This window comes from Anthonomus grandis, chromosome 10 (assembly GCF_022605725.1).
Source record: "Anthonomus grandis grandis chromosome 10, icAntGran1.3, whole genome shotgun sequence".
Lineage (NCBI taxonomy): Eukaryota > Metazoa > Arthropoda > Insecta > Coleoptera > Curculionidae > Anthonomus > Anthonomus grandis.
The window spans coordinates 766,377-790,513 of NC_065555.1; the positions used below are offsets into that span (position 1 = coordinate 766,377).

Genomic DNA, 24,137 nt, shown 5'->3' on the forward strand with positions numbered 1-24,137 from the left:
AAAAAGATCCAGACAAAACTTTGGGAATTATTCGCTCTTTTCAGGAGTGGTGTCTAAGAACAAAATTAGCTCTTCAAGGTGAACACTCGCTTTGAAGTCCTATATCTAGAAAACTACTGGGAATATTCTCATGAAATAAATTGTAGAATATTCAGAAGAGTGTTCCGTAGAAATATTCTTAATAGTATAAAAAGATCCAGACAAAACTTTGGGAATTATTCGCTCTTTTCAGGAGTGGTGTCTAAGAACAAAATTAGCTCTTCAAGGTGAACACTCGCTTTGAAGTCCTATATCTAGAAAACTACTGGGAATATTCTCATGAAATAAATTGTAGAATATTCAGAAGAGTGTTCCGTAGAAATATTCTTAATAGTATAAAAAGATCCAGACAAAACTTTGGGAATTATTCGCTCTTTTCAGGAGTGGTGTCTAAGAACAAAATTAGCTCTTCAAGGTGAACACTCGCTTTGAAGTCCTATATCTAGAAAACTACTGGGAATATTCTCATGAAATAAATTGTAGAATATTCAGAAGAGTGTTCCGTAGAAATATTCTTAATAGTATAAAAAGATCCAGACAAAACTTTGGGAATTATTCGCTCTTTTCAGGAGTGGTGTCTAAGAACAAAATTAGCTCTTCAAGGTGAACACTCGCTTTGAAGTCCTATATCTAGAAAACTACTGGGAATATTCTCATGAAATAAATTGTAGAATATTCAGAAGAGTGTTCCGTAGAAATATTCTTAATAGTATAAAAAGATCCAGACAAAACTTTGGAAATTATCTGCTCTTTTTAGGAGTGGTGTCTAAGAACAAAATTAGCTCTTCAAGGTGAACACTCGCTTTGAAGTCCTATATCTAGAAAACTACTGGGAATATTCTCATGAAATAAATTGTAGAATATTCAGAAGAGTGTTCCGTAGAAATATTCTTAATACTGCAAAAAGATCCAGACAAAACTTTGGGAATTATTCGCTCTTTTCAGGAATGGTGTCTAAGAACAAAATTAGCTCTTCAAGGTGAACACTCGCTTTGAAGTCCTATATCTAGAAAACTACTGGGAATATTCTTATGAAATAAATTGTAGAATATTCAGAAGAGTGTTCTATAGAAATATTTTTAATAGTGCAAAAAGATCCAGACAAAACTTTGGGAATTATTCGCTCTTTTCAGGAGTGGTGTCTAAGAACAAAATTAGCTCTTCAAGGTGAACACTCGCTTTGAAGTCCTATATCTAGAAAACTACTGGGAATATTCTTATGAAATAAATTGTAGAATATTCAGAAGAGTGTTCTATAGAAATATTTTTAATAGTGCAAAAAGATCCAGACAAAACTTTGGGAATTATTCGCTCTTTTCAGGAGTGGTGTCTAAGAACAAAATTAGCTCTTCAAGGTGAACACTCGCTTTGAAGTCCTATATCTAGAAAACTACTGGGAATATTCTTATGAAATAAATTGTAGAATATTCAGAAGAGTGTTCTATAGAAATATTTTTAATAGTGCAAAAAGATCCAGACAAAACTTTGGGAATTATTTGCTCTTTTCAGGAGTGGTGTCTAAGAACAAAATTAGCTCTTCAAGGTGAACACTCGCTTTGAAGTCCTATATCTAGAAAACTACTGGGAATATTCTTATGAAATAAATTGTAGAATATTCAAAAGAGTGTTCCGTAGAAATGTTCTTAATACTGCAAAAAGATCCAGACAAAACTTTGGGAATTATTCGCTCTTTTTAGGAGTGGTGTCTAAGAACAAAATTAACTCTTCAAGGTGAACACTCGCTTTGAAGTCCTATATCTAGAAAAGTACTGGGAATATTCTTATGAAATAAATTGTAGAATATTCAGAAGAGTGTTCTATAGAAATATTTTTAATAGTGCAAAAAGATCCAGACAAAACTTTGGGAATTATTCGCTCTTTTCAGGAGTGGTGTCTAAGAACAAAATTAGCTCTTCAAGGTGAACACTCGCTTTGAAGTCCTATATCTAGAAAACTACTGGGAATATTCTTATGAAATAAATTGTAGAATATTCAAAAGAGTGTTCCATAGAAATATTCTTAATACTGCAAAAAGATCCAGACAAAACTTTGGGAATTATTCGCTCTTTTCAGGAGTGGTGTCCAAGAACAAAATTAGCTCTTCAAGGTGAACACTCGCTTTGAAGTCCTATATCTAGAAAACTACTGGGAATATTCTTATGAAATAAATTGTAGAATATTCAAAAGAGTGTTCCGTAGAAATGTTCTTAATACTGCAAAAAGATCCAGACAAAACTTTGGAAATTATCTGCTCTTTTTAGGAGTGGTGTCTAAGAACAAAATTAGCTCTTCAAGGTGAACACTCGCTTTGAAGTCCTATATCTAGAAAACTACTGGGAATATTCTTATGAAATAAATTGTAGAATATTCAGAAGAGTGTTCCGTAGAAATGTTCTTAATACTGCAAAAAGATCCAGACAAAACTTTGGGAATTATTTGCTCTTTTTAGGAGAGTTATCCACAAAGAATGGTTGCTCTTCAAGATGTTAACACACTTTTAAGTGCTATATGCAGAAAACTACTGGGAATATTCTCATGAAATGAAATATAGAATATTCTGAAGAGAATTAGTAGAAAGAGAATTTCTTGGAAATAAAGCCTTTTGCTGTCATTAGGTTAGCGGTAAACGTATCACCTATTTCGAAAACACTTTTTGGGGAGCTGTCAAACAGTGGCTGCACATATTTTTTCTTAAAAGGGGAAAATGCACTTAATTAGCCCCAATTAGGGCTGTAAGAGAGAGAGAGAGAGGGAGCAAAAGATCGACCGTTAACAACGAATTAAGAAGTAGGTATGCCCCAGTTAATTACGGCTTATCTCGATCGTTCGGTAAATTCGGCCCTTGGACATAAATCTCGAGAGTTTAGACGAGGATCCGCAATTAAACTGTCCAATAGATCTTAATAAAATCGGAACGAAAGTAGTTTCCGAACGATTCAGTTTTCCTTGTTAAAAGATGCGAGGGCCTTGTTAGTGGGGGGAAAACCGAGGGCGGAAAGTTTCTCTCAGTGGTGGATCCGCCATCAGGATAATATACAGTGCATCCCAAAAGTTATTCTGTCTAAATTCATTTAAAATTCTATTATAGTTGAATTAAACCAAAAATAAACGTTTATTTAACCACGGACCTAAACACGACCTTAATCAACTTTACATAAGAAACTGATTTTTGCTTATTAAAGACACAAACCTAAAACCATTTACCTAATAATAATATAAAAAAGGGCGAAAATCGATTAAGATAATATAACCCCACAAAGAGGGCAAGGGGCCCTTTTATCCCTTATGAGAACCTGAACTTGTGTGGTTTCTTTGCAAATCATCATCCTCTCGGAACGACTGAGATGTTAAGGGATGGTGGTGGGTGGGGGATAATGGAAAACGTTACAGTGGCGTACAAACTAAAATTAAAATTTTCCTTTTCAGGTTTCGGCACGAGTGAAATTTAGAAAAAAGGAACAAAAAAAAAAAAGAGAGAGATGCCTCCGCCGCCCAAATAAGACAAGGAACACACACACACACCCACACACATGTTAATTAGGTAACTTTTAGGTCTCGTAATGTAAGTCGCGATGTTTACATTTATATTTGTTGTGCAAAAAAAAAAAAATTAAGCAGTTGACGTTTTATATATGTGGACGGGACGGTCGGGGTTGCACCTTAAGGCAGGCGTTAATACGGGGTGTACTTACTTGGTTAGTTTTAACGATTTTTGTATTCTGGGTGAAATTTTAAGAAATTTGATGGGTCACACCGTATATTTTGCTCGAGGGGTTTTTGAGATATTCGTGATTGAAATTTTGACTTTAAAGGGTTGTACAGTCAAAATGATTTGATGCAGCGAAAAACGGTTTTCTATTTTTTATTGGGTTATTAAAAGATATTTATTAGCATAGGTTTTAATAATTTTGAGAAAAATTTTGAAATTTTTTAAAAAATCAAAAAAAATAATATTTTTTTTTGGAAGTATGGTATAAAATAGATTTTGAAAAATTAAAAAAAAAAATAGTTAAAAGCGTTTGTTTCTATTTCAAATAGTTTTTGCATTGTGGCCCCTCAAAGTCAAGAGACCAATATTCCAGAAATCCATGCCAACTTTGATATTTCAAACGTTAGGCTGGATATTATTGGATTTTTGGATTCTAGGTGAAATTCTAAGAAATTTGATGGGTCACACCCTATACTTTGGTCAAATGGTTTTTGAGATATTCGCTTTTGAAAATTTTGGTTTTTTGACTTTAAAGGGCTGTAAAGTCAACATTGTTTGATGCAGTGAAAAACGGTTTTCACTTTTTTTATTGGCTTATTAAAAGAGATTTCTTAGCATAGTTTTTAATAATTTTGGGAAAAATTTTGACTTTTTTCAAAAATCAAAAAAAATTTTTTTTTTGGAAATATGGATTTTGGATTTTGAAAAATAAAAGAAAATAGTTAAAACCGTTTGTTTCTATTTCAAATAGTTTTTGCACTGTAGCCTCTCAAAGTCAAGAGACCTTTTTGACAAGAGAAAAATTTTGACTTTTTTCAAAAATCAAAAAAAAATTTTTTTTTTGGAAATATGGTACAAAATAGTTTTTGAAAAATTTTAAAATAATAGTTAAAACTGTTCGTTTCTATTTCAAATAGTTTTTGCACTGTAGCCTCTCAAAGTCAAGAGACCTATATTCAAGAAATCCATGTCAACTTTAATATTTCAAAGGTTAGGCTGGATATTATTGGATTTTTGGATTCTAGGTGAAATTATAAGAAATTTGATGGGTCACACCGTATACTTTGGTCAAATGGTTTTTGAGATATTCGCTTTTGAAAATTTTGATTTTTCTGACTTTAAAGGGCTGTAGAGCCAACACTGTTTGAAAAAGCGAAAAACGGTTTTCACTTTTTTTATTAACTTATTAAAAGAGATTTATTAGCATAGTTTTTAATAATTTCGGGAAAAATTTTGACTTTTTTCAAAAATCAAAAAAAAAAAAAAATTTTTTGGAAATATGGTATAAAATAGATTTTTAAAAAGTAAAAAAAAATAGTTAAAACCGTTCGTTTCTATTTCAAATAGTTTTTGCACTGTAGCCCCTCACAATCAAGAGACCTATATTCAAGGAATCCATGCCAACTTTGACATTTCAAACGTTAGGCTGGATATTATTGGATTTTTGGATTCTAGGTGAAATTCTAAGAAATTTGATGGGTCACACCCTATACTTTGGTCAAATGGTTTTTGAGATATTCGCTTTTGAAAATTTTGGTTTTTTGACTTTAAAGGGCTGTAGAGCCAACACTGTTTGAAAAAGCGAAAAACGGTTTTCACTTTTTTTATTAACTTATTAAAAGAGATTTATTAGCATAGTTTTTAATAATTTCGGGAAAAATTTTAACTTTTTTCAAAAATCAAAAAAAAAATTTTTTTTTTTGGAAATATGGATTTTGGATTTTGAAAAATAAAAGAAAATAGTTAAAACCGTTTGTTTCTATTTCAAATAGTTTTTGCACTGTAGCCTTTCAAAGTCAAGAGACCTTTTTGACAAGAGAAAAATTTTGACTTTCTTCAAAAATCAAAAAAAAAATTTTTTTTGGAAATATGGTACAAAATAGTTTTTGAAAAATTTTAAAATAATAGTTAAAACTGTTCGTTTCTATTTCAAATAGTTTTTGCACTGTAGCCTCTCAAAGTCAAGAGACCTATATTCAAGGAATCCATGCCAACTTCGATATTTTAAACGTTAGGCTGGATATTATTGGATTTTTGGATTCTAGGTGAAATTCTAAGAAATTTAATGGGTCACACCCTATACTTTGGTCAAATGGTTTTTCAGATATTCCCTTTTGAAAATTATGGTTTTTTGACTCTCAAGAGCTACAGAGCCAAAAGTATTTGACATAGAAACAAACGGTTTTCACTATTTCTCTTATCGCATTAAAATTTATTTTTACACGTAGTTTCACATTTTTATTAAAAATTTTGGAAGTTTGACAAAAATCCAAAAAACCATTTTTTTTCTCTAAAAAATTTACAGAAAATAGATTTTAAGAAATTAAAAGAAACAGTGAAAACAGATTGTTTCTATCTCAAATAGTTTTGGCTCTGTAGCTCCTCAAAATAAAAAAAACAACATTTTCAATCGTGAATATCTCAAAAACTCCTTGACCAAAATATATCATGTGACCCATCAAATTTCTTAGAATTCGACGTAGAATATAAATATCAAATAATAGTTTGAAAATTTTCACTTTTTGTCTAATAGTAGTTCCCATGACTACTCTTTATTTGGTGACCAACTGAACATTATTGCATTTTTGGATTCTATGTAAAATTCTAAGAAATTTGATGGGTCACATGTCATACTTTGGTCCAAGGGTTTTTGAGATATTCGATTTTGAAAATGTTGGTTTTTTGACTTTGAAGAGCTGTAGAGGCAAAACTATTTGAAATAGAAACAATTGGTTTTCACTATTTTTCTTTACTTATTAGAGATTATCTATTAAGATGATTTTTACTAGTTTTAATACATATTTTGAATTTTTGACAAAAATCCAAAAAATATATTTTTTTGGAAAAAACGTCAAAAAACAAATTTTAAAAAACCAAAACGAACAGTAGAGACCATTTTTTTCTATATCAAATAGTTTTGTCTCTACAGTCTTCCAAAGTCACAATTTTCAAAATCGAATATCTCAAAAACTCTTTGATCAAAATATGTCATGTGACCCATCAAATTTCTTAGAATTCAATGCAGAATATAAATATCAAATAATATTTAGAGCATACTTTAACAAAATTTCACTCTTCACCCCTTATCAAATTTTCCCTTGAAGGCTATGTATGTATATCCCTAAGAATATTCTTGTTCACATTATACCTAAAATATACCGTGTCAATTATGCCTATAAGAACAAGAATATTCCTCTTTTTTTTGCCTTTGGATGCAACCTCTAATCTCCCTACAATATATTGTTATATTATATGATCTCGTGGTTTATGCTCATCATTTGTATACATGTTTGTACATAATAATAATAATATCTATATACATGCTTAAAATGCAATAGAGTATATATATTCTGTACTTTATATATATTTATAATTGTTTTGTTTTTAAGTGTATGGGTTTTTCAGTCAAGAGATGGAGGAAACATTGTTGCCATTTCGGCTTGTCCTTGTCGGATTTTCCTTGATGCTGCCGTATGTTTTTTTTTTTTGTATATATTTTAGGACTTATCTACCATATTGGTTTGATTAATTAATTGATTATTAAACAAGGAATGTAAATATAATTTATGAAAAAAAAAATCTTCGAGGACTATCCCAGAATGGACAGACCGTTTTTTTTTTAATGTGAAAACCATCGGTAACGGGTGTATAACATAATTAAGAGGAAATTTTATGCTCTGGTGCCATTTTTACTAATTAAGTTTGTTGTAGATAGGAAATTTTATGATTATGTTTTTGTGCTGTAAGGTGGGAAAGGGGTGAGTCAATAGTTTGGTGAAAAAATCATAGTTTATGCATTACTTTAATGGATTTAGCTGGCTAACCCCTTTGTCACTCACCTCCTTTAGTAGCTAATTACAATAAGACACACGAGGCAATTACTGCGTGATCTTAGGCAGCGTTTTATGTAATTTTATGTCGGTTTGCTGTGAAATTAGTTGAGCAAACTTCCCTTATCCACTCCCCCTTCCCTCAAAAAAAAAAACACTGCAGGGATTTAAATAGTAAACCGATCTTTATAATATTGGATATTATTGGTTTATTGGATTCTACGTGAAATTCTAAGAAATTTGATGGGTCACATGATATACTTTGCTCAAAGGGTTTTGGAGATATTCGCGTTTAAACATTTTTGATTTTTTGACTTTGCTAGCCTATAGCGTCAAAACCATTTGAGATAAAAAGAAACGGTTTTCACGTCGTCTTTAAGCTTATTGAAATTTACCTATTAACAAAGGTTTTACAATTTTTAGCAGAAATTTTGAATTTTTGCAAAAACCAAAAAAAAAAATTTTTTTGCCAAACCTGTTACTTAACAGTTTTTAAAAAACTAAAGTCAACGGTGCAAACCGTTTCTCTCAATCTGTAATAGTTTTGTCTCTGTCGCTCCTTAAAGTCAAAAAACTCGAAATTTTCAATCGTGAATATCTCCAAAACTCTTGGACTAAAGTATATAGTGTGACCCATCAAATTTCATAGAATTTCACGTAGAATCTAAATATGTAAACAACATTTTCATTTTTTACAATAATATTCACCCTGATAAGGGCGAACTTTTCAAATAACCCCTTTTTTCTTATTACAATGTTAAAAAAAAAACAACGAAGGCTTTGATTTGTTTTTAGGTTAATATAAATGATTAGTTAGAATTGAATATTTGTATATTGATCGGCGCAAGAGGGCGCCACCACTTGTTCGTTTCATTTGTATACCCTGTATATATTAAATTTTATAGGTGCCCTTTTAATTGTTTTTATTGTTCTTCTTTTGTTGTTTTATTTGTAATTTTTTTAAGAGTCACTTTTTTTAAGGTCGACATTTACCCCCCTCCCCCGTCCTTCCCTTCCTCCACCCATCTCATCGATACGGTACTGGTCATTCACTCGCGCACAATATACGTTTCCGTTATATATTTTTATAGTTTTCGTTTTTATTTTGTCATTCATTTTTAGAATTTTAATTTTTTGTTTTACTTGTATAAGAAGAATTTAAAATATAGATGTCTATTTAAGATTATTATTAGTGTTTTTTTTTCTTGTCCCTTAAATACAGTGGGGCCCAAGTCTATTATACTCTCAAGTAAGTATTTAATTAAGAATCAATGCATTTTTGGGTTTTTTCACTTCTGATAAAAAAAGTCGTTCCTACCTTTATTATTGTAAATAAAATTTGCTTTAATTTAAGTGTTAATTGGATTTGCTAGCTTCAGTGGTTCCCAAGATACAGTCCTGCAAAGGCGCGGTTTCCTCGCAAAGAACTTTACAAACAAATATTCATAATAACTCATTGAAGGCATTTTCTGCTGAAAAATTTCATTCTTACCTTTCTTAAAGTAAATAAAATTTCCTAAAACTTGTGCACCAATAGATCTCGCTAACCCCATCAGTTATCGAGATACGTGCTCGCAAACTTTTTCTCCCCAAATTTCCTTCACCATTACCCTCCCCCCTCTTTTTCAGACAAGAAAACAAATCCCGCCAAGTCATTATCGAAGCCAAAGAGAGTACACGGGAAAAAACCCTCCTCACTCAAAAATTTCCATCTTTAACAAGCGATAATTATTCACGAGAGAGAGAGAGAGAGAAAGAACAAAAAATGATCGCTCATTTTATGGAGTAATAATAACGAGGAGAGAATCCAGGGATATTGAAGGAAGCAAAAGAGTGAGAGGGAAACAAAGCATTGTACACCGGATATGACGCTGACTGATGATGATGCCGTCGCACTTTCAAAAGATTCTTTTCATCTTAGAATCGTGAGAGCTAAAGGGAGAGAGAGAGAGAGGCACCACTATTTCTTACGTGCGATTTCTTAGAACCTCCAACGTTGTCACGTTGCGATACAGTGAGTTTATTTTTCCTGTCGTGTGAAACCGGCCTTAGGATCAAGTCAGACGTCAAGATTCACCTTTAGCGGTGATTTTTTTGTGAGGACGATAATTTTAGAATTACAGCTCCTGGAAGTTTGCTTTGATGCAAATAGGGCCTAGAACTGCACACTCAACTTTGTCTCTTAATATCTCGGTTAATACTGATCTTACGATGTTAAGACTAGTTATGAAAGTTGTAGTTTTGAATGAGATCTATAAAATTAGTAGGAATGATTTTTTTTGTAAGATTAATACTTTGCGAATTACAGCTCCTAGAAGTGTGCTTTGATGCACATTATGCTTAGAACTGCACCCTTACCTTTGTCTCCTAATATCTCGGTTAATATCAATCTTATGATGTTAAGACTAATTATGAAAGTTGTAGTTTTGAATGAGATCTATAAAATTAGTAGGAATGATTTTTTTTGTAGGAATGATACTTTTCGAATTACAGCTCCTGGAAGTTTGCTTTCATGCATATCAGGCTTAGAGCTTCATACTCACCTTTGTCTGTTAATATCTCAGTTAATACTAATCTTACGATGTTAAGACTAGTTATGAAAGTTGTAGTTTTGAATGAGATCTATAAAATTAGTAGGAATGATTTTTTTTGTAGGAATGATACTTTTCGAATTACAGCTCCTGGAAGTTTGCTTTGAGGCATATCAGGCCTAGAGCTTCATACTCACCTTTGTCTCTTAATATCTCAGTTAATACTAATTTTACGATGTTAAGACTAGTTATGAAAGTTGTAGTTTTGAATGAGATCTATAAAATTAGTAGGAATGATTTTTTTTGTAGGAATGATACTTTTCGAATTACAGCTCCTGGAAGTTTGCTTTGATGCATATCATGCCTAGAGCTTCATACTCCCCTTTGCCTCTTAATATCTCAGTTAATACTAATCTTATGATGTTAAGACTAGTTATAAAAGTTGTAGTATTGAATGAGATCTATAAAATTAGTAAGAATGATTTTTTTTGCAAGAATGATACTTTTCGAATTACAGCTCCTGGAAGTTCGCTTTGATGCATATCAGGCCTAGGGCTTCATACTCACCTTTGTCTCTTAATATCTCAGTTAATACTAATCTTACGATGTTAAGACTAGTTATGAAAGTTGTAGTATTGAATGAGATCTATAAAATTAGTAAGAATGATTTTTTTTGTAAGAATGATACTTTTCGAATTACAGCTCCTGGAAGTTCGCTTTGATGCATATCAGGCCTAGAGCTTCATACTCACCTTTGTCTCTTAATATCTCAGTTAATACTAATCTTACGATGTTAAGACTAGTTATGAAAGTTGTAGTATTGAATGAGATCTATAAAATTAGTAAGAATGATTTTTTTTGCAAGAATGATACTTTTCGAATTACAGCTCCTGGAGGTTCGCTTTGATGCATATCAGGCCTAGAGCTTCATACTCACCTTTGTCTCTTAATATCTCGGTTAATACTAATCTTACGATGTAAAGACTAGTTATGAAAGTTGTAGTTTTGAATGAGATCTATAAAATTAGTAGGAATGATTTTTTTTGTAAGATTAATACTTTGCGAATTACAGCTCCTAGAAGTGTGCTTTGATGCACATTATGCTTAGAACTGCACCCTTACCTTTGTCTCCTAATATCTCGGTTAATATCAATCTTATGATGTTAAGACTAATTATGAAAGTTGTAGTTTTGAATGAGATCTATAAAATTAGTAGGAATGATTTTTTTTGTAGGAATGATACTTTTCGAATTACAGCTCCTGGAAGTTTGCTTTGATGCATATCAGGCCTAGGGCTTCATACTCACCTTTGTCTCTTAATATCTCAGTTAATACTAATCTTACGATGTTAAGACTAGTTATAAAAGTTGTAGTTTTGAATGAGATCTATAAAATTAGTAAGAATGATTTTTTTTGTAAGAATGATACTTTTCGAATTACAGCTCCTGGAAGTTCGCTTTGATGCATATCAGGCCTAGGGCTTCATACTCACCTTTGTCTCTTAATATCTCAGTTAATACTAATCTTACGATGTTAAGACTAGTTATGAAAGTTGTAGTTTTGAATGAGATCTATAAAATTAGTAAGAATGATTTTTTTTGTAAGATTAATACTTTGCGAATTACAGCTCTTGGAAGTTTGCTTTGATGCATATCAGGCCTAGAGCTTCATACTCACCTTTGTCTCTTAATATCTCAGTTAATACTAATCTTACGATGTAAAGACTAGTTATGAAAGTTGTAGTATTGAATGAGATCTATAAAATTAGTAGGAATGATTTTTTTTGTAAGAATGATACTTTTCGAATTACAGCTCTTGGAAATTTGCTTTGATGCATATTAGGCCTAGAGCTTCATACTCACCTTTGTCTCTTAATATCTCGGTTAATATCAATCTTACGATGTTAAGACTAGTTATGAAAGTTGTAGTTTTGAATGAGATCTATAAAATTAGTAAGAATGATTTTTTTTGTAGGAATGATACTTTTCGAATTACAACTCCTGGAAGTTTGCTTTCATGCATATCAGGCCTAGAGCTTCATACTCACCTTTGTCTCTTAATATCTCGGTTAATACTAATCTTACGATGTAAAGACTAGTTATGAAAGTTGTAGTATTGAATGAGATCTATAAAATTAGTAAGAATGATTTTTTTTGTAAGAATGATAATTTTCGAACTACAGCTCCTGGAAGTTTGCTTTGATGCAAATTATGCTTAGAACTGCACCCTCACCTTTGTCTCCTAATATCTCGGTTAATATCAATCTTACGATGTTAAGACTAGTTATGAAAGTTGTAGTTTTGAATGAGATCAACAAATTTAGTAAAAATGATTTTTCTTGTAAGGATCATAATTTTCGAAATACAGCTCCTGGAAGTTAGTAAATTATCAAATGACAATACTGTTTGTACCTAACCTCGTAATGTCACACACATAACCTCAAAACCGAGGTGACGTAATCACTGCAAACGTTAAATGGATTTGACACGTTGGTGCATTCTGAAGCGGCAAACCGTGAAACATCAAAGGAATTTACTTCTTTTTTTTTTGTTGGAATTTGGTGCTGCAAATCTGGCAACAGGGTGTACGATGACGCAGCGTAAACTCCCGAAACGCAACATGAAAAGAAAAGATGAATGATTACACTTTTGTGTCTAGGGCTAATGGGGCATTTGCCCAGATTCCCCCCTGCCCCTCCCGCCGTTTATAATCCGCCATAGGGAACGGAAATTTCAATAAAAATTTTCGAATTAATAATTTCAGACGCAGAATGTATTTACGACGTACGTTCATAATGGTGAAGGGAGGATTAATCGTTGCTCCCTTTTTTTTAAGTATTGCGAAGGGGTCTCTTTTTTGTTGTAAGGAAATAAATGCAGGGGGTGCGAGATGATGATGATGATGATGAAAGAAGACGATTTCCTTGGATTCCATATAAACTTTCGAAAACTAATTTTAAGTGGAAACTGAGGAAAAACAACAGCGGCCAGAGTTGAGATTTTTGCATACAACACAGAGGGTAATAACTCGGGCCGGCGTAGGGTGCAAATTAATGCAAGCAGAATGGAAACTCTTTAATTAACTTTCCGTATACTTTTGACCTGCAGGAGGCAGTCGAGGGTGGCAATCGGACTTTTCAACTTTTCTCTGTATTTTTTTACTTAATATAAACTTTAAATCTAAGTTTATATAATAATATAAGACAATTATTACTTTGATTGTTCTTGGAAGGGTTAAGAACTTGGGACCACGATCTTACGATCGTGGTGCCCTCCTGGCCTTATCGGTTGAACTTTTACATAAATAGATGGAAAATTTATTACAGATTCCTATAGTTTATCGATACGCGGTTGCCAAAGCGCGTTATGACGTTAGATTAAATAGTAATTGATACAATTGTCACAATTTTGACAAGTGACACCCTTGCAATAACCTCAAATCAGTTAAAAGAGTAATTTACTGCTAACGGTTTGTAAATGATAATAAAATAAATTCTATGACGACTTCATATAGATTTTCAATTATAAGTAATTGCCAATGACGTTGTTTACTCTTGTCAATTGACGTTTATCCCTTATGGTAAGTGTTTAGCAATAATGTTTAAACACGCAACAAGATGGCGCAATTGTCGCACGGTCCGTCGGTGAAATCAATAAAACATGTCGGCGCATGCGCATTATAATCAGTTCAAACGTTCCTCCCGAAAAAGACGAACCATCATTAATAATTATCACGTTTTTCACTGATAATTTTTATACGTGATTTATGCATCTTTCACGCAGTTTCGTAACTCGATGATAAACCTTCGACTCGCCAGATAAGGTTTTACGCCAATAAAACGAAAATTCACGATAAATTCGAATAATTGAACGAAATCAGTTTAGGAACGTGCTGCGGTTTTTTTTTTTTTAATTTCAATTCCGAGGTTATATACCTCACATAATTTGACGCGGACGTCTTTCGTCAGATTGAATAGTTTCGGATTAATGTGCAAGAAATTTTAAGTGTTAATTAGTGAAGAATAGTGGCAAATTACCATTCGGAGTTTATACAGGGTAAGTACACAGTTTATACAGCTAAGATGGTATGAGGTAAAATTATACCGTATATAGTACATTAAAAATTACAAGACCTTCCTTCCCTTTCATTAAGGTTCGTCCTCTTTCATTACATTCGAAAGCGTGTTTATGTTAGGCTCCGCCTTGTCGCACATCAGCATACGTAATTTTGACATTTAGAAGTGTCATATTATATCAAAGGGAGTGGTTCCAGTAAGGCAATTGAAAAAATCCTATGTGTCATTTTGTATATAAAAAAATATGTTTTCTAGATGTTACGTCGATGGTCAAATGGGAGAGATATTTTTTTTAAGAAAAAAACAGCCTTTACCAAAAAATCTATTCGTTATTGAAAAATGATGATTGTTTACTATATGTCAGAACGTCGATGGTGCCGCATGAGCCTGCGCTTTTGTTCTGGATCATCGACATACTGACAAATAAATATTCATGAGAAAATCAAGTGGGAAAAAGATGAGGAAGAGAGAGAGAGAGAGACAAAAAAAATCAATTTTTTTTCTATATGTTACAATCCCGATGGTCGATTCTAAAAGAAAGAGAGAGATGAAGCATATTTTTTTTAGCGGAAAAAAGACAGCGAATGACCAAGAAAATCTATTTGTTCTTGAAAAATTATGATTGTTTTCTATATGTCAGAAGGTCGATGGAGCCGCATGAGCCTGCGCATTTATTCTGGATCATCGACATACTGACAAATAAATATTCATGAGAAAATCATGTGGGAAAAAGATGAGGAAGAGAGAGAGAGACAAAAAAAATTAATTTTTTTTCTATATGTTACAATCCCGATGGTCGATTCTAAAAGAAAGAGAGAGATGAAGCATATTTTTTTTAGTGGAAAAAAGACAGCGAATGACCAAGAAAATCTATTTGTTCTTGAAAAATTATGATTGTTTTCTATATGTCAGAAGGTCGATGGACCGCATGAGCCTGCGCATTTATTCTGGATCATCGACATACTGACAAATAAATATTCATGAGAAAATCATGTGGGGAAAAAGATGAGAAAACGAGAGAGACAAAAAAATTATGACATCTTTTTTTTCTATATGTTATAATGCCGATGGTCAATTTTGACAGAAAGAGAGAGATAAAACATATTTTTTTAGTGGAAAAAAGACAGTGAATGACCAAGAAAATCTATTTGTTCTTGAAAAATTCTTATTATTTTCTATATGTCAGAAAGTCGATGGGGTATGGCTGTTGCATGGATCATCGACATTCTAACATAGAGAGAAGAAAATATTTTAGGCAAACCGCTTAGGATCTATCAATACCATCGACGTTCTAACACATAGAAATAAATTATTTTTTAACAGTTTGTAGACTCCTGCCATTCCATCGATATTCTAACATATAGAGAAGAAATTTTTTAGGCAGTATGAGACAAAAACTTAGGACTAACCAGTACCATCGACTTTCTGACAACTAGAGAAAAATAATTATTTTTATTTTTAATTAATTTTTTATATAATTTTTTTTTTATTCACATCGATGCTATACCATAGACGTTCTGCCATATAGAAGTCAATTTTTTTCTTTACAGATTTCTGACATGGCCATTTGTCATTCTTTGACGCCATTAGAAATCCGTACACGCATGTAATACCATCGACGTTCTGACACATAGAAATAAATAATTTTTTAACAGTTTGTGGACTGCTACCATTCCATCGATATTCTAACATATAGAAAAGAAATTTTTAGGCAGTATGAGACAAACCCTTAGGATGGCCGACCAGTACCATCGACTTTCTGACAACTAGAGAAAAATAATTATTTTTGTTTTTAATTATTTTTTTTTAATTTACATCGATGCTATACCATAGACGTTCTATCATATAGAATTCAATTTTTTCCTTTAATTTATTTCCAATTATTTTTTTTATTTCCAATCCGTGCACACATGTAATACCATCGACGTTCTGACATATAGAAAACAATAATTTTTTAGCAGTCTGTAAACTCCTGCCATACCATCGATGTTCTAACGTAGAGAGAAGAAAATATTTAGGCAGTATGAGATAAAAACTTAGGACCTACCAGTATCATCGTCGTTCTTACAATTAGAGAAAAATAATTATTTTTGTTTTTAATTGATTTTTGATCTTTTTTTTTAATTTGTCACAATTTACACTGATGCCATATTATAGACGTTCTAGCAGATAGAACTCAATTTTTCCCTTACAAATTTTTGACATAGCTATTTGTCATTCATTGACTGTGTGCGAAAGCATGAAATACCATTGATGTTCTGACACCGAGAAAAAAATCATCAAGTTTGTATCCATCTAAACTGATTCGATACTATCAAATGAAAAATGAACGTGTAGCCCGATTTTAAATCTGTCATTCCTTACGTCAGCCATATAAAAGTTAATTAGGGATTTATAATATAAATTACTTTTCCACATTGAACAATATTGTCGCAGCATAATCTCAATGGCTAATTAACGCTAATGAATCGATGCGAAATGTGTGCTAATTTAATTATATATTTTGCCTTTGCACCAGCATTTTTGACACGTTTTTTTTTTTAATTTTTAAAGGATATTTACACTGCCAACCATGAGTCAATGTATAGTGCAGGCACCGCCGAAAAACTGCGGCTGTACCAAGAAAATCAACTTGGACGAACCGAGGTACGATCAGGAATTTTACACCGGAAGGGCGAAACACTTTTTCCTCACCACCAATCCGTTGAACCTATTCGTCAGCAGTAAACGGCTAGAGGAGGCCAAATGTTTGGTTCAATCCTACAAGTAAGTACCAACCACCTCACTCCTTCTTATTACATTAATTGTATTGACATACATTTGTCCCAGAACTGTTATTGCTCACTTCGAAGTCTAATATCTCAAAAGCCCATTGGGTTATTATATTTAGAGGAATGTTGCCTTGAATGTCACCGTCACCATTTTGCTTTTGACAGGTGCGGTAAGAAACTGCCAGAGGGTACCACCGAGGACGACCTCTGGCGGGCGAAAATCCTCTACGATTCCGCCTTTCATCCGGACACGGGGGAGAAAATGATGCTTATCGGAAGAATGTCGGCCCAAGTAAGTTTATCATTTAATTAGCAGCTGTCAAGTTGATAAGTACGGCGGCCATATTTTCCTCATTGTAGAGGAGATTTGAATATCAATTGTTAATTTTTAGGTGCCAATGAACATGCTGATTACCGGGGGGATGATCACGTTTTACAAATCCACTCCGGCGGTGGTTTTTTGGCAATGGCTGAATCAGTCGTTTAACGCTTTGGTGAACTACACGAACCGGAGCGGGGATATTGTACAAACCGATAAGTGAGCATGTTTGCTATTTGATATAGAGCGATTGATCACTTGACACTAATTTTTTAAAAGGCAAATTCTCACGTCGTACGCGTTGGCTACGAGCGGGGCCGTAGGTACGGCCCTGGGACTTAACGCTTTAGTCAAAGTAAGTGCGGATTAGGACTCAATATATAGACAAGTTAGAATTTATAGACTTAGAAAAACATCTTCTTGGATGTTTTAAGGAGGCAAACTGACTGATTTTTGTACCGCAGAAGATGCCCCCCCTGGTCGGACGGCTGGTGCCCTTCGCTGCGGTCGCGGCTGCCAACTGTATCAACATTCCCATGATGAGGGCTCAGTAAGTGTCAATAACTCAACATGAAGTTTTGACAATTCGTATAGATATTGACTAGACACATGTTACAAGATTTTGCCAAGAGTATACAGAAAATGACCTCTAACTCCATCCCGTTTTTCTGTTTCTTTCTATCGCAGGGAACTGAAGCACGGCACCCCCATCTACGACATAAACGGAAACAAACTGGGGTATTCCAAGGTGGCCGCCCAACACGGCATCGGACAAGTCATCTTGAGCAGAATCGCAATGGCTTTACCCGGCATGGGTAAGACAAGGACAGCGAATAATTGATTTTTTATGGCGTGTATAATTGTGACTTTTAGTGATCACCCCAGTCGTAATGGACTATTTGGAGAAACGGGGCACCCTCTGCCGGTATCCCTGGTTAACGTTACCCGCGTCCATTGGGGTTTTGGGTCTTTGTCTCACCTTCGCCACCCCATTAGCTTGCGCCTTTTTCAAGCAGAAAGCCAGCCTACCGTTCTCCAAGCTAGAAGAAGACTTGAAGGTACTTTTAGGTTATTTTTGAAAAAAAAATCACCCCTCCCACCCCTTGATACCCTTTCTCTCTCTCTCTCTCTCTCTAGACATCTTCCATTTTAAAATTTACTATTTGTTTTAGTATTGTTTGTATTGTAAGTTCAACTGTAAAGTTCCCAGTTACGTGTTCTACAATAGACACTTGCACCTCCCTCCACGATCCTAAACCAAAAAAAAAAAACAGCACCACTTCCAGTAAGACCGTTGATTTTCACGTGGTCGCTTTAGTGATCTTAGTTCTTTGTTTATTGCAGGAAGAGATAAGGAAAAAACACGACGTTGCCAAGCTGGACAACGTTTATTACAACAAAGGGTTGTAATCGGATCAGGATCCACTTGTTTAGTACTTAAAAAGCATTCCGCCAGTTACTCAGGGCCATTTTGTCTGTAGGATTACGCGACGTTAAACGAACATTCCCGTATTAATAATAATTATGTAAAAGACAATAATACTCAGAAAACATATCGCGTTTCTGCGCAGTGTTCGATGATGAATAAAATTTGCTATACAAAAACTGCGTTTTTTTTTCACATAAACGCATGGACTATTAACCTAAAAGATTAAGGCCATGCCTTTTTTTCTCGCTCTAACGTACTAGCGCTTACGACGGTTGTCTTTGTCTAAAAACGATATATAATAGTCCAGGCAAGTGGGAAATCGAGATTTCAACTTTTAAATAATAAGCCATAATAAATTAACGGCACGTGTGATCGACTTGTCTATATCTGATTATATATACCAGTATTATAGTCCAGGCGTTTTTATCAAATAATTGCTTAATAAAAACCGAGGGAAAATTAAATCATTAGTGCCTGGACTATAAAACAAGACTGTCTAATTATATTTTCCCTCTTGCTCTACTACTTGATGGTGTTGTCTTGGTTAAGACGACTTGCACAATGTTGTCTTCTCACTCTAGCACACTTAGTCACTGTTAGTATTATTTAAAAGCAGAATATAATAGTCCAGCCGTTCATGCACAATATTTGCTTATATTAAATTAATGAAAACAAATGCCGAATTATATATATCATTAGTGTCTGGACTATAAAACAAAACTGTCCAATAATATTTTTTCTTACAGTTGTTGTCTTTGTCTAGCGCATTGGTGCCCATAAGTATTTTAGTCCAGGCTGACACTACATTAATAAAAATCAATGCAAAATTATATCATTAATGCCTGGACTATAAAACATGGATATCTGTTAATATTTTTTCTCTCTAACGAGTGTTATCTTTATTTAGTCCGTTTACAAGGGCATGCCTTGCACAATATCACCTTCTCGGTCTAACGCATTCCAGTCTCTCTCGTTATTGTTTCAAGGCAGAATATAATAGTCCAAGCACTTTTATAACTGCTCACATTAAATTAATGAAACTCATTGCAAAATTATACCATTAGTGCCTGGACTAAAAAACAAGGCTCTCCAATATATTCTCTCTCTCTCTCTCCCTCTAACTCACGGAATTTGATAATGTTGTCTTTGTCTAACGCCCGTCGTTGTAAACACAACGACATGCCTTGCATAATATTGCTTTCTCGCTTTAACACATTTAGTCTTTCAAATTTGTTGAAAGGAAGAATATAATAGTCCAAGCGTTTTTGTAAAATAATTGCTGACATTAAATTAATGAAAACCAATGCAAATTTATATCAGTAGTGCCTGGACTATAAGACAAGATCGTACAATAATATTCTTGTTCTTTCTCTAACCCATGTTTACTTGACGGTATTATCTTTGTCTGTCTGTACGTCTTCAAGAATATTATCTTCTCGCTCTAACACATTCAATCTCTCATTATTGTTTAAATGCACAATATAATAGTCCAAGCGTGTTTGTAAAATAATTGCTTATATTAAATTAATATGAAGCAATTCAAAATTAAGAAATCAGTGCCTGGACTATAAAACGAGATCGTCCAATAACATTCTTTCTCTTTCTATACATGATCACTTAATAGTGTTGTCTTTGTCTAAAGAGAGTAAAATGCCACGCCTCGCGCAATAGTGTTTAAAGGCAGAATATAATATAGTCCAGGCGTGTTTGTAAAATAATTTCTTCTATTAAATTAATGACAACCAATGCAAAATTACGCCATTAGAGCCTGGACTATAAAACCAGACCATCCATTACTTCTCCCTTTAACCTGAATTTGTTTAAAGATAATTTACAAGGCCACGCCTTTCCCAGTATTGTCTTTTCGCTCTAACACATTTGGTCTCTCAATATTGTTTAAAACCATAATATAGTAACCCAGGCGTTTTTAATAAAATAATCGCTATTAATGAAAACCAATGCAAAATTATACCATTAGTGCCTGGACTATAAAACAAGACTGTCCAATAATATTCTTCCTCTTTCTCTAGCGCATTGTCACTTGACAGTGTTGTCTTTGTCTGACACATTGATGCCCATAAGGGTTTTTAGTCCGGGTGTATTGGCATGTTTTACGTATTAATTATTTAGAGGGGTGACATACCGTATATCATTTAAAATCAGTAAGTATGCTGTATTTCCCTATTAATCTCTAATAAATAACTCATATTGGCATTGTGCAATTATATAAATTGAAGATTCAAGGCCGAACATAAGTTAAATTTAAAAATATCTAATCGTGTAGCGTCATTAGATGCTTTGTTCACGGTTGTTTAAATAAAAATTACCATTTCAAAAGCACTTCAGGGTAAAAACAATAATAACAATAATATGATCAGTTGGTGCTCGTTTACCGCTTAGTAACGATGTCTAATCGGGATAAACTTGAAAAGCTGGATGACCTTATTAAAGGTACCATAGAAGGCCAGTTGGTCGAACAAACAGTTGAATCGTTGCTACCACCTGGCGAGAATTACGGAAGTGTCATGTATAAAGTGGATTTCAAGGTAGGGCCACGCCCAAATCGAGTGCCACGCCCAATATCATAATGGCGCTCTTTTTTTTTTAGGTTAAAAATGAGGGAGAGGAAAAGACTTATCACGCTGTCGCCAAATGTACCCCACTAAATAAGGTGACCCAGGAATTTTTTAATACTCAGCATACGTTTAAGTCGGAAATCGGTTGGTATACCACGGTGATACCGTTGTTAAAGAAATGCGCCCAAGATTACGGATTAGAGAGGGAATTGGACTTTTTCCAACAGTACTACGGTGCCAGGACATCGTTGGATCAGACGAGTAATGCGGTGGATATTGATGGAGTTATTTTAACTGAGAACCTTAAATCGATAGGTGAGTCTCAATTCACCATATTATCCAATTATAAACGTCAATATTTAGGTTACGACAACGTAGACAGACACGTGGGATTCGATAAACCGCACACAGAATCCTTCCTAAAAGACTTGGCCACCTTTCATGCCGTACCTTTAGCAATAAGGACCAAAGATCCAGAATTGTTTGAGAAACAACTGAAACCTTACTGTTCCACTTTACTACGAACGGATCTGATTAAAGACTTTGACAATTTGTGGGTGCAGTACCTCAAAGACATTCCCGAAACCGAACCGTACATGGAGCGCGTAAAAAAGACGATCCAGGCGGGAAACCCTTTTGGCCCCCGGGAGATCCGGGAGCCCTGGGTGACCATCGTACACGTGGACATGTGGTGTAACAACGTTATGGTGACAGGACCACCGAATTATAAAAATATCATTTTGGACCTTCAGATACCGCTCGTGGGCAGTCCAGCGGGGGATTTGATCTTTTTTTTGCTCACCTCTGTGGCACTGGACACCGTCAAGGACCATCTGGACTATTTTATTAAATTGTATTATGATTATTTCATTGGAGACCTGGAGCAAATGAAAGTGGACACCAGCGTGTTCACTTTCGAGGCTTTCCTAGAGGAAATCAGAAAGGAGATGGTTAATGCCGAGTTCTTGCACGCCTTAGGGCATACTCAGGCTATTTTCCAGAATAAGGGCGAGAGCATGATGGACAGCTCGGATGAGAACTTTACCATGGATAAAATCGAAGGGGAAGTGAACAAAATGAGGTTAAACGAGAAGCAAATCGTGAAAATCAGATGGATCACTTTGGAGAGTGCCAAGAGGAACTGGCTGCTCGAATAAATCAGCATTAATCATGACAATTTTGATGTTAAATACATTATAATAAGTAAAAAAAAAAAATCTTGAAAGGGAACAGACTATAACCCGCGAAGCCAAAATCAAAGATTTACTAGTTACAACCCCATTTTATTAATAAATTACTTACTACATATTAATTATTATTATGAAAAAGCAGTCATACATGTTACTCACATATCAATTTAACCTTTTAGGGCTGATACTAATTCACCTGACGCAGATAATTCTTTCACTATATCCAATCCTCCTATAAGGTCACCATTCACATATAACTGAGGGTATGTAGGCCAATCGGAGTAAGATTTTAAGCCTTGGCGCACCTCTTCATCCTCCAATATATCAAATGTCTCATAAGAAATCCTAAAACCAAGAATATCTGAATAATTAAAAAGATTGTTAGTTACTATAAGGCATATTATACATTAGACAATCAACAAGACTTTCTAGTATCTACTAGTCACAAGTTTTACTGACTTAGATTTAATAAGGCTTTGTCAACAACTCTGTTTGAGACATTAAAGCTAATTTTTGAATATCATAATTCACTTTTACAAATTCTAGCTTTAGATATGCACACAAGCTACTTACCCTGCTTGCTGTAAAATCTCAATTATCTGCCTACTAAAGCCACACCTGGGCTTATTCCTGTCCCCCTTCATAAAAAGCATCACTTTCGATTTGTTTATTAGGGCCTTTAATCGGTCCTCCAGGGAGTCCTCTCGCCCCTTTCCGCCATTACTTTTGAACTCTTTCACTTTTTCAGTGATTTTTGCGGCATCCGCCCCGTCCACCCTGTCCAACTTCTTTCCCGATCGGAATAGTAACACAGTGGGCACAGCTTCTATGTTATATTTCAGAGAGATTTCACTCAGTTCCTCGGCAGGACAAGTGAAGAATTTCACATCGGAGTAATCGGTTTGTTTGGACAAAGTGTCCAGTACATCGTTGACTTGGGCACACTGATCGGCCCAATCCGCTTGGAAATGTATTACCGACAGTTCCGGGGATCTAAAATGAGCAAAGTTCTTTTGTAGATGGTCCAGGAATTAATTATTGATGTCTTATAGGGCTTACTTGATGGCTTCGTCGAAGGCCGCCTGGGTTTTAATTAGCGTTGGCATTTTTTGTGTTGAAAAATTTTATGTTACGCAGTGTATTTATCAGTATGTGTGGAAATATCATGCAATTACTTATCAAAAGGTTAATATTAGCGAAAAAACTTCTCAATTAATACAATGAAATTGAGGTTATGACTTATGAAAGTGTCAAGGGTTTGACATTTTCACCACAATTTTTTTTTTGACAAGTGACACTTAACCTCAAAATAAAGATTTCCGTCGGTTTTGTAAGCTATGCTTGTTTACATTCTATTTTAACAACGAAACGTATATAGACTTTTCATAACTTTTAGCCCAGTCAAAAACTCGCATTTTAGCAGCTTTACCTTTATTTAAACTTTACGCCTCAATGTCCAATGATAGATGGCGCTTCCAATTTTAAATGGCATCGATATCTAGGTAGTAAGAATAAAACTACCATAAATTATTCACAGTTAAATGGCGCATCCTTCCATTTATTTTCTCTTTATTTTAACAAATAAACTTGTAAGATCATTTAGACAAACGATCTTCGATTTTGAAAAAATCTATTGATAATAATCAATTTGTTTGGGGGAATAGAACG

General features: G+C 34.0%; 4 protein-coding genes across 7 annotated transcripts in view; 3 read left to right on the forward strand and 1 right to left on the reverse strand.

Moving 5' to 3' along the window:
- Positions 1–8,764, forward strand: part of LOC126741561 (forkhead box protein O-like) — a 146,837-nt gene extending 138,073 nt beyond the window's left edge. For both annotated transcript variants that reach the window (XM_050448028.1, XM_050448027.1), the window contains one exon: positions 3,466–8,764. The gene's annotated coding sequence lies outside the window, so the exon portion shown is untranslated. The remainder of the gene's footprint in view (positions 1–3,465) is intronic.
- A 5,137-nt stretch (positions 8,765–13,901) lies between these two features.
- Positions 13,902–18,879, forward strand: LOC126741469 (sideroflexin-1-3). 3 transcript variants are annotated; one of them, XM_050447883.1, is made up of 10 exons: positions 13,902–14,164; positions 16,738–16,950; positions 17,121–17,247; positions 17,348–17,493; positions 17,554–17,629; positions 17,739–17,824; positions 17,962–18,089; positions 18,148–18,332; positions 18,447–18,559; positions 18,602–18,879. In XM_050447883.1, exons 2-9 carry the CDS (start codon positions 16,757–16,759, stop codon positions 18,528–18,530), a joined length of 1,026 nt encoding a protein of 341 aa, XP_050303840.1. In that variant the 5' UTR covers positions 13,902–14,164; positions 16,738–16,756; the 3' UTR covers positions 18,531–18,559; positions 18,602–18,879. The 3 variants fall into 3 exon arrangements, with proteins under 3 accessions (XP_050303840.1, XP_050303841.1, XP_050303839.1); XM_050447882.1 differs by having other exon boundaries at positions 13,904–14,164; positions 18,619–18,879; XM_050447884.1 differs by lacking the exon at positions 18,447–18,559 and having other exon boundaries at positions 13,903–14,164; positions 18,619–18,879.
- A 2,171-nt stretch (positions 18,880–21,050) lies between these two features.
- Positions 21,051–22,591, forward strand: LOC126741208 (uncharacterized). The gene is made up of 3 exons (XM_050447562.1): positions 21,051–21,249; positions 21,312–21,594; positions 21,643–22,591. The coding sequence occupies exons 1-3, from the start codon at positions 21,109–21,111 to the stop codon at positions 22,434–22,436; spliced, it is 1,218 nt and encodes a 405-aa protein (XP_050303519.1). The 5' UTR covers positions 21,051–21,108; the 3' UTR covers positions 22,437–22,591.
- On the reverse strand, positions 22,542–23,724 carry LOC126741209 (glutaredoxin 3). Its single transcript, XM_050447563.1, has 3 exons — positions 23,529–23,724; positions 23,043–23,462; positions 22,542–22,814 (listed from the first exon to the last, which is right to left on the reverse strand). The coding sequence occupies exons 1-3, from the start codon at positions 23,573–23,575 to the stop codon at positions 22,637–22,639; spliced, it is 645 nt and encodes a 214-aa protein (XP_050303520.1). The 5' UTR covers positions 23,576–23,724; the 3' UTR covers positions 22,542–22,636.
- Between the last annotated feature and the right edge of the window lie 413 nt (positions 23,725–24,137).

Bases quoted from the DNA above. Each gene is read 5' to 3' on its own strand.
- LOC126741469 (XM_050447883.1), top strand. From the start codon at position 16,757: ATGAGTCAATGTATAGTGCAGGCACCGCCGAAAAACTGCGGCTGTACC. The intron at 18,090-18,147 runs GTAAGACAAGGA...TGTGACTTTTAG, and splicing joins AATGGCTTTACCCGGCATGG to TGATCACCCCAGTCGTAATG. The intron at 18,333-18,446 runs GTACTTTTAGGT...TATTTGTTTTAG, and splicing joins AGCTAGAAGAAGACTTGAAG to TATTGTTTGTATTGTAAGTT.
- LOC126741208 (XM_050447562.1), top strand. From the start codon at position 21,109: ATGTCTAATCGGGATAAACTTGAAAAGCTGGATGACCTTATTAAAGGT. The intron at 21,250-21,311 runs GTAGGGCCACGC...TTTTTTTTTTAG, and splicing joins TGTATAAAGTGGATTTCAAG to GTTAAAAATGAGGGAGAGGA. The intron at 21,595-21,642 runs GTGAGTCTCAAT...GTCAATATTTAG, and splicing joins TGAGAACCTTAAATCGATAG to GTTACGACAACGTAGACAGA.
- LOC126741209 (XM_050447563.1), bottom strand. From the start codon at position 23,575: ATGCCAACGCTAATTAAAACCCAGGCGGCCTTCGACGAAGCCATCAA. The intron at 23,463-23,528 runs GTAAGCCCTATA...TGCTCATTTTAG, and splicing joins GCCTTCGACGAAGCCATCAA to ATCCCCGGAACTGTCGGTAA. The intron at 22,815-23,042 runs GTAAGTAGCTTG...TCTTGGTTTTAG, and splicing joins GAGATTTTACAGCAAGCAGG to GATTTCTTATGAGACATTTG.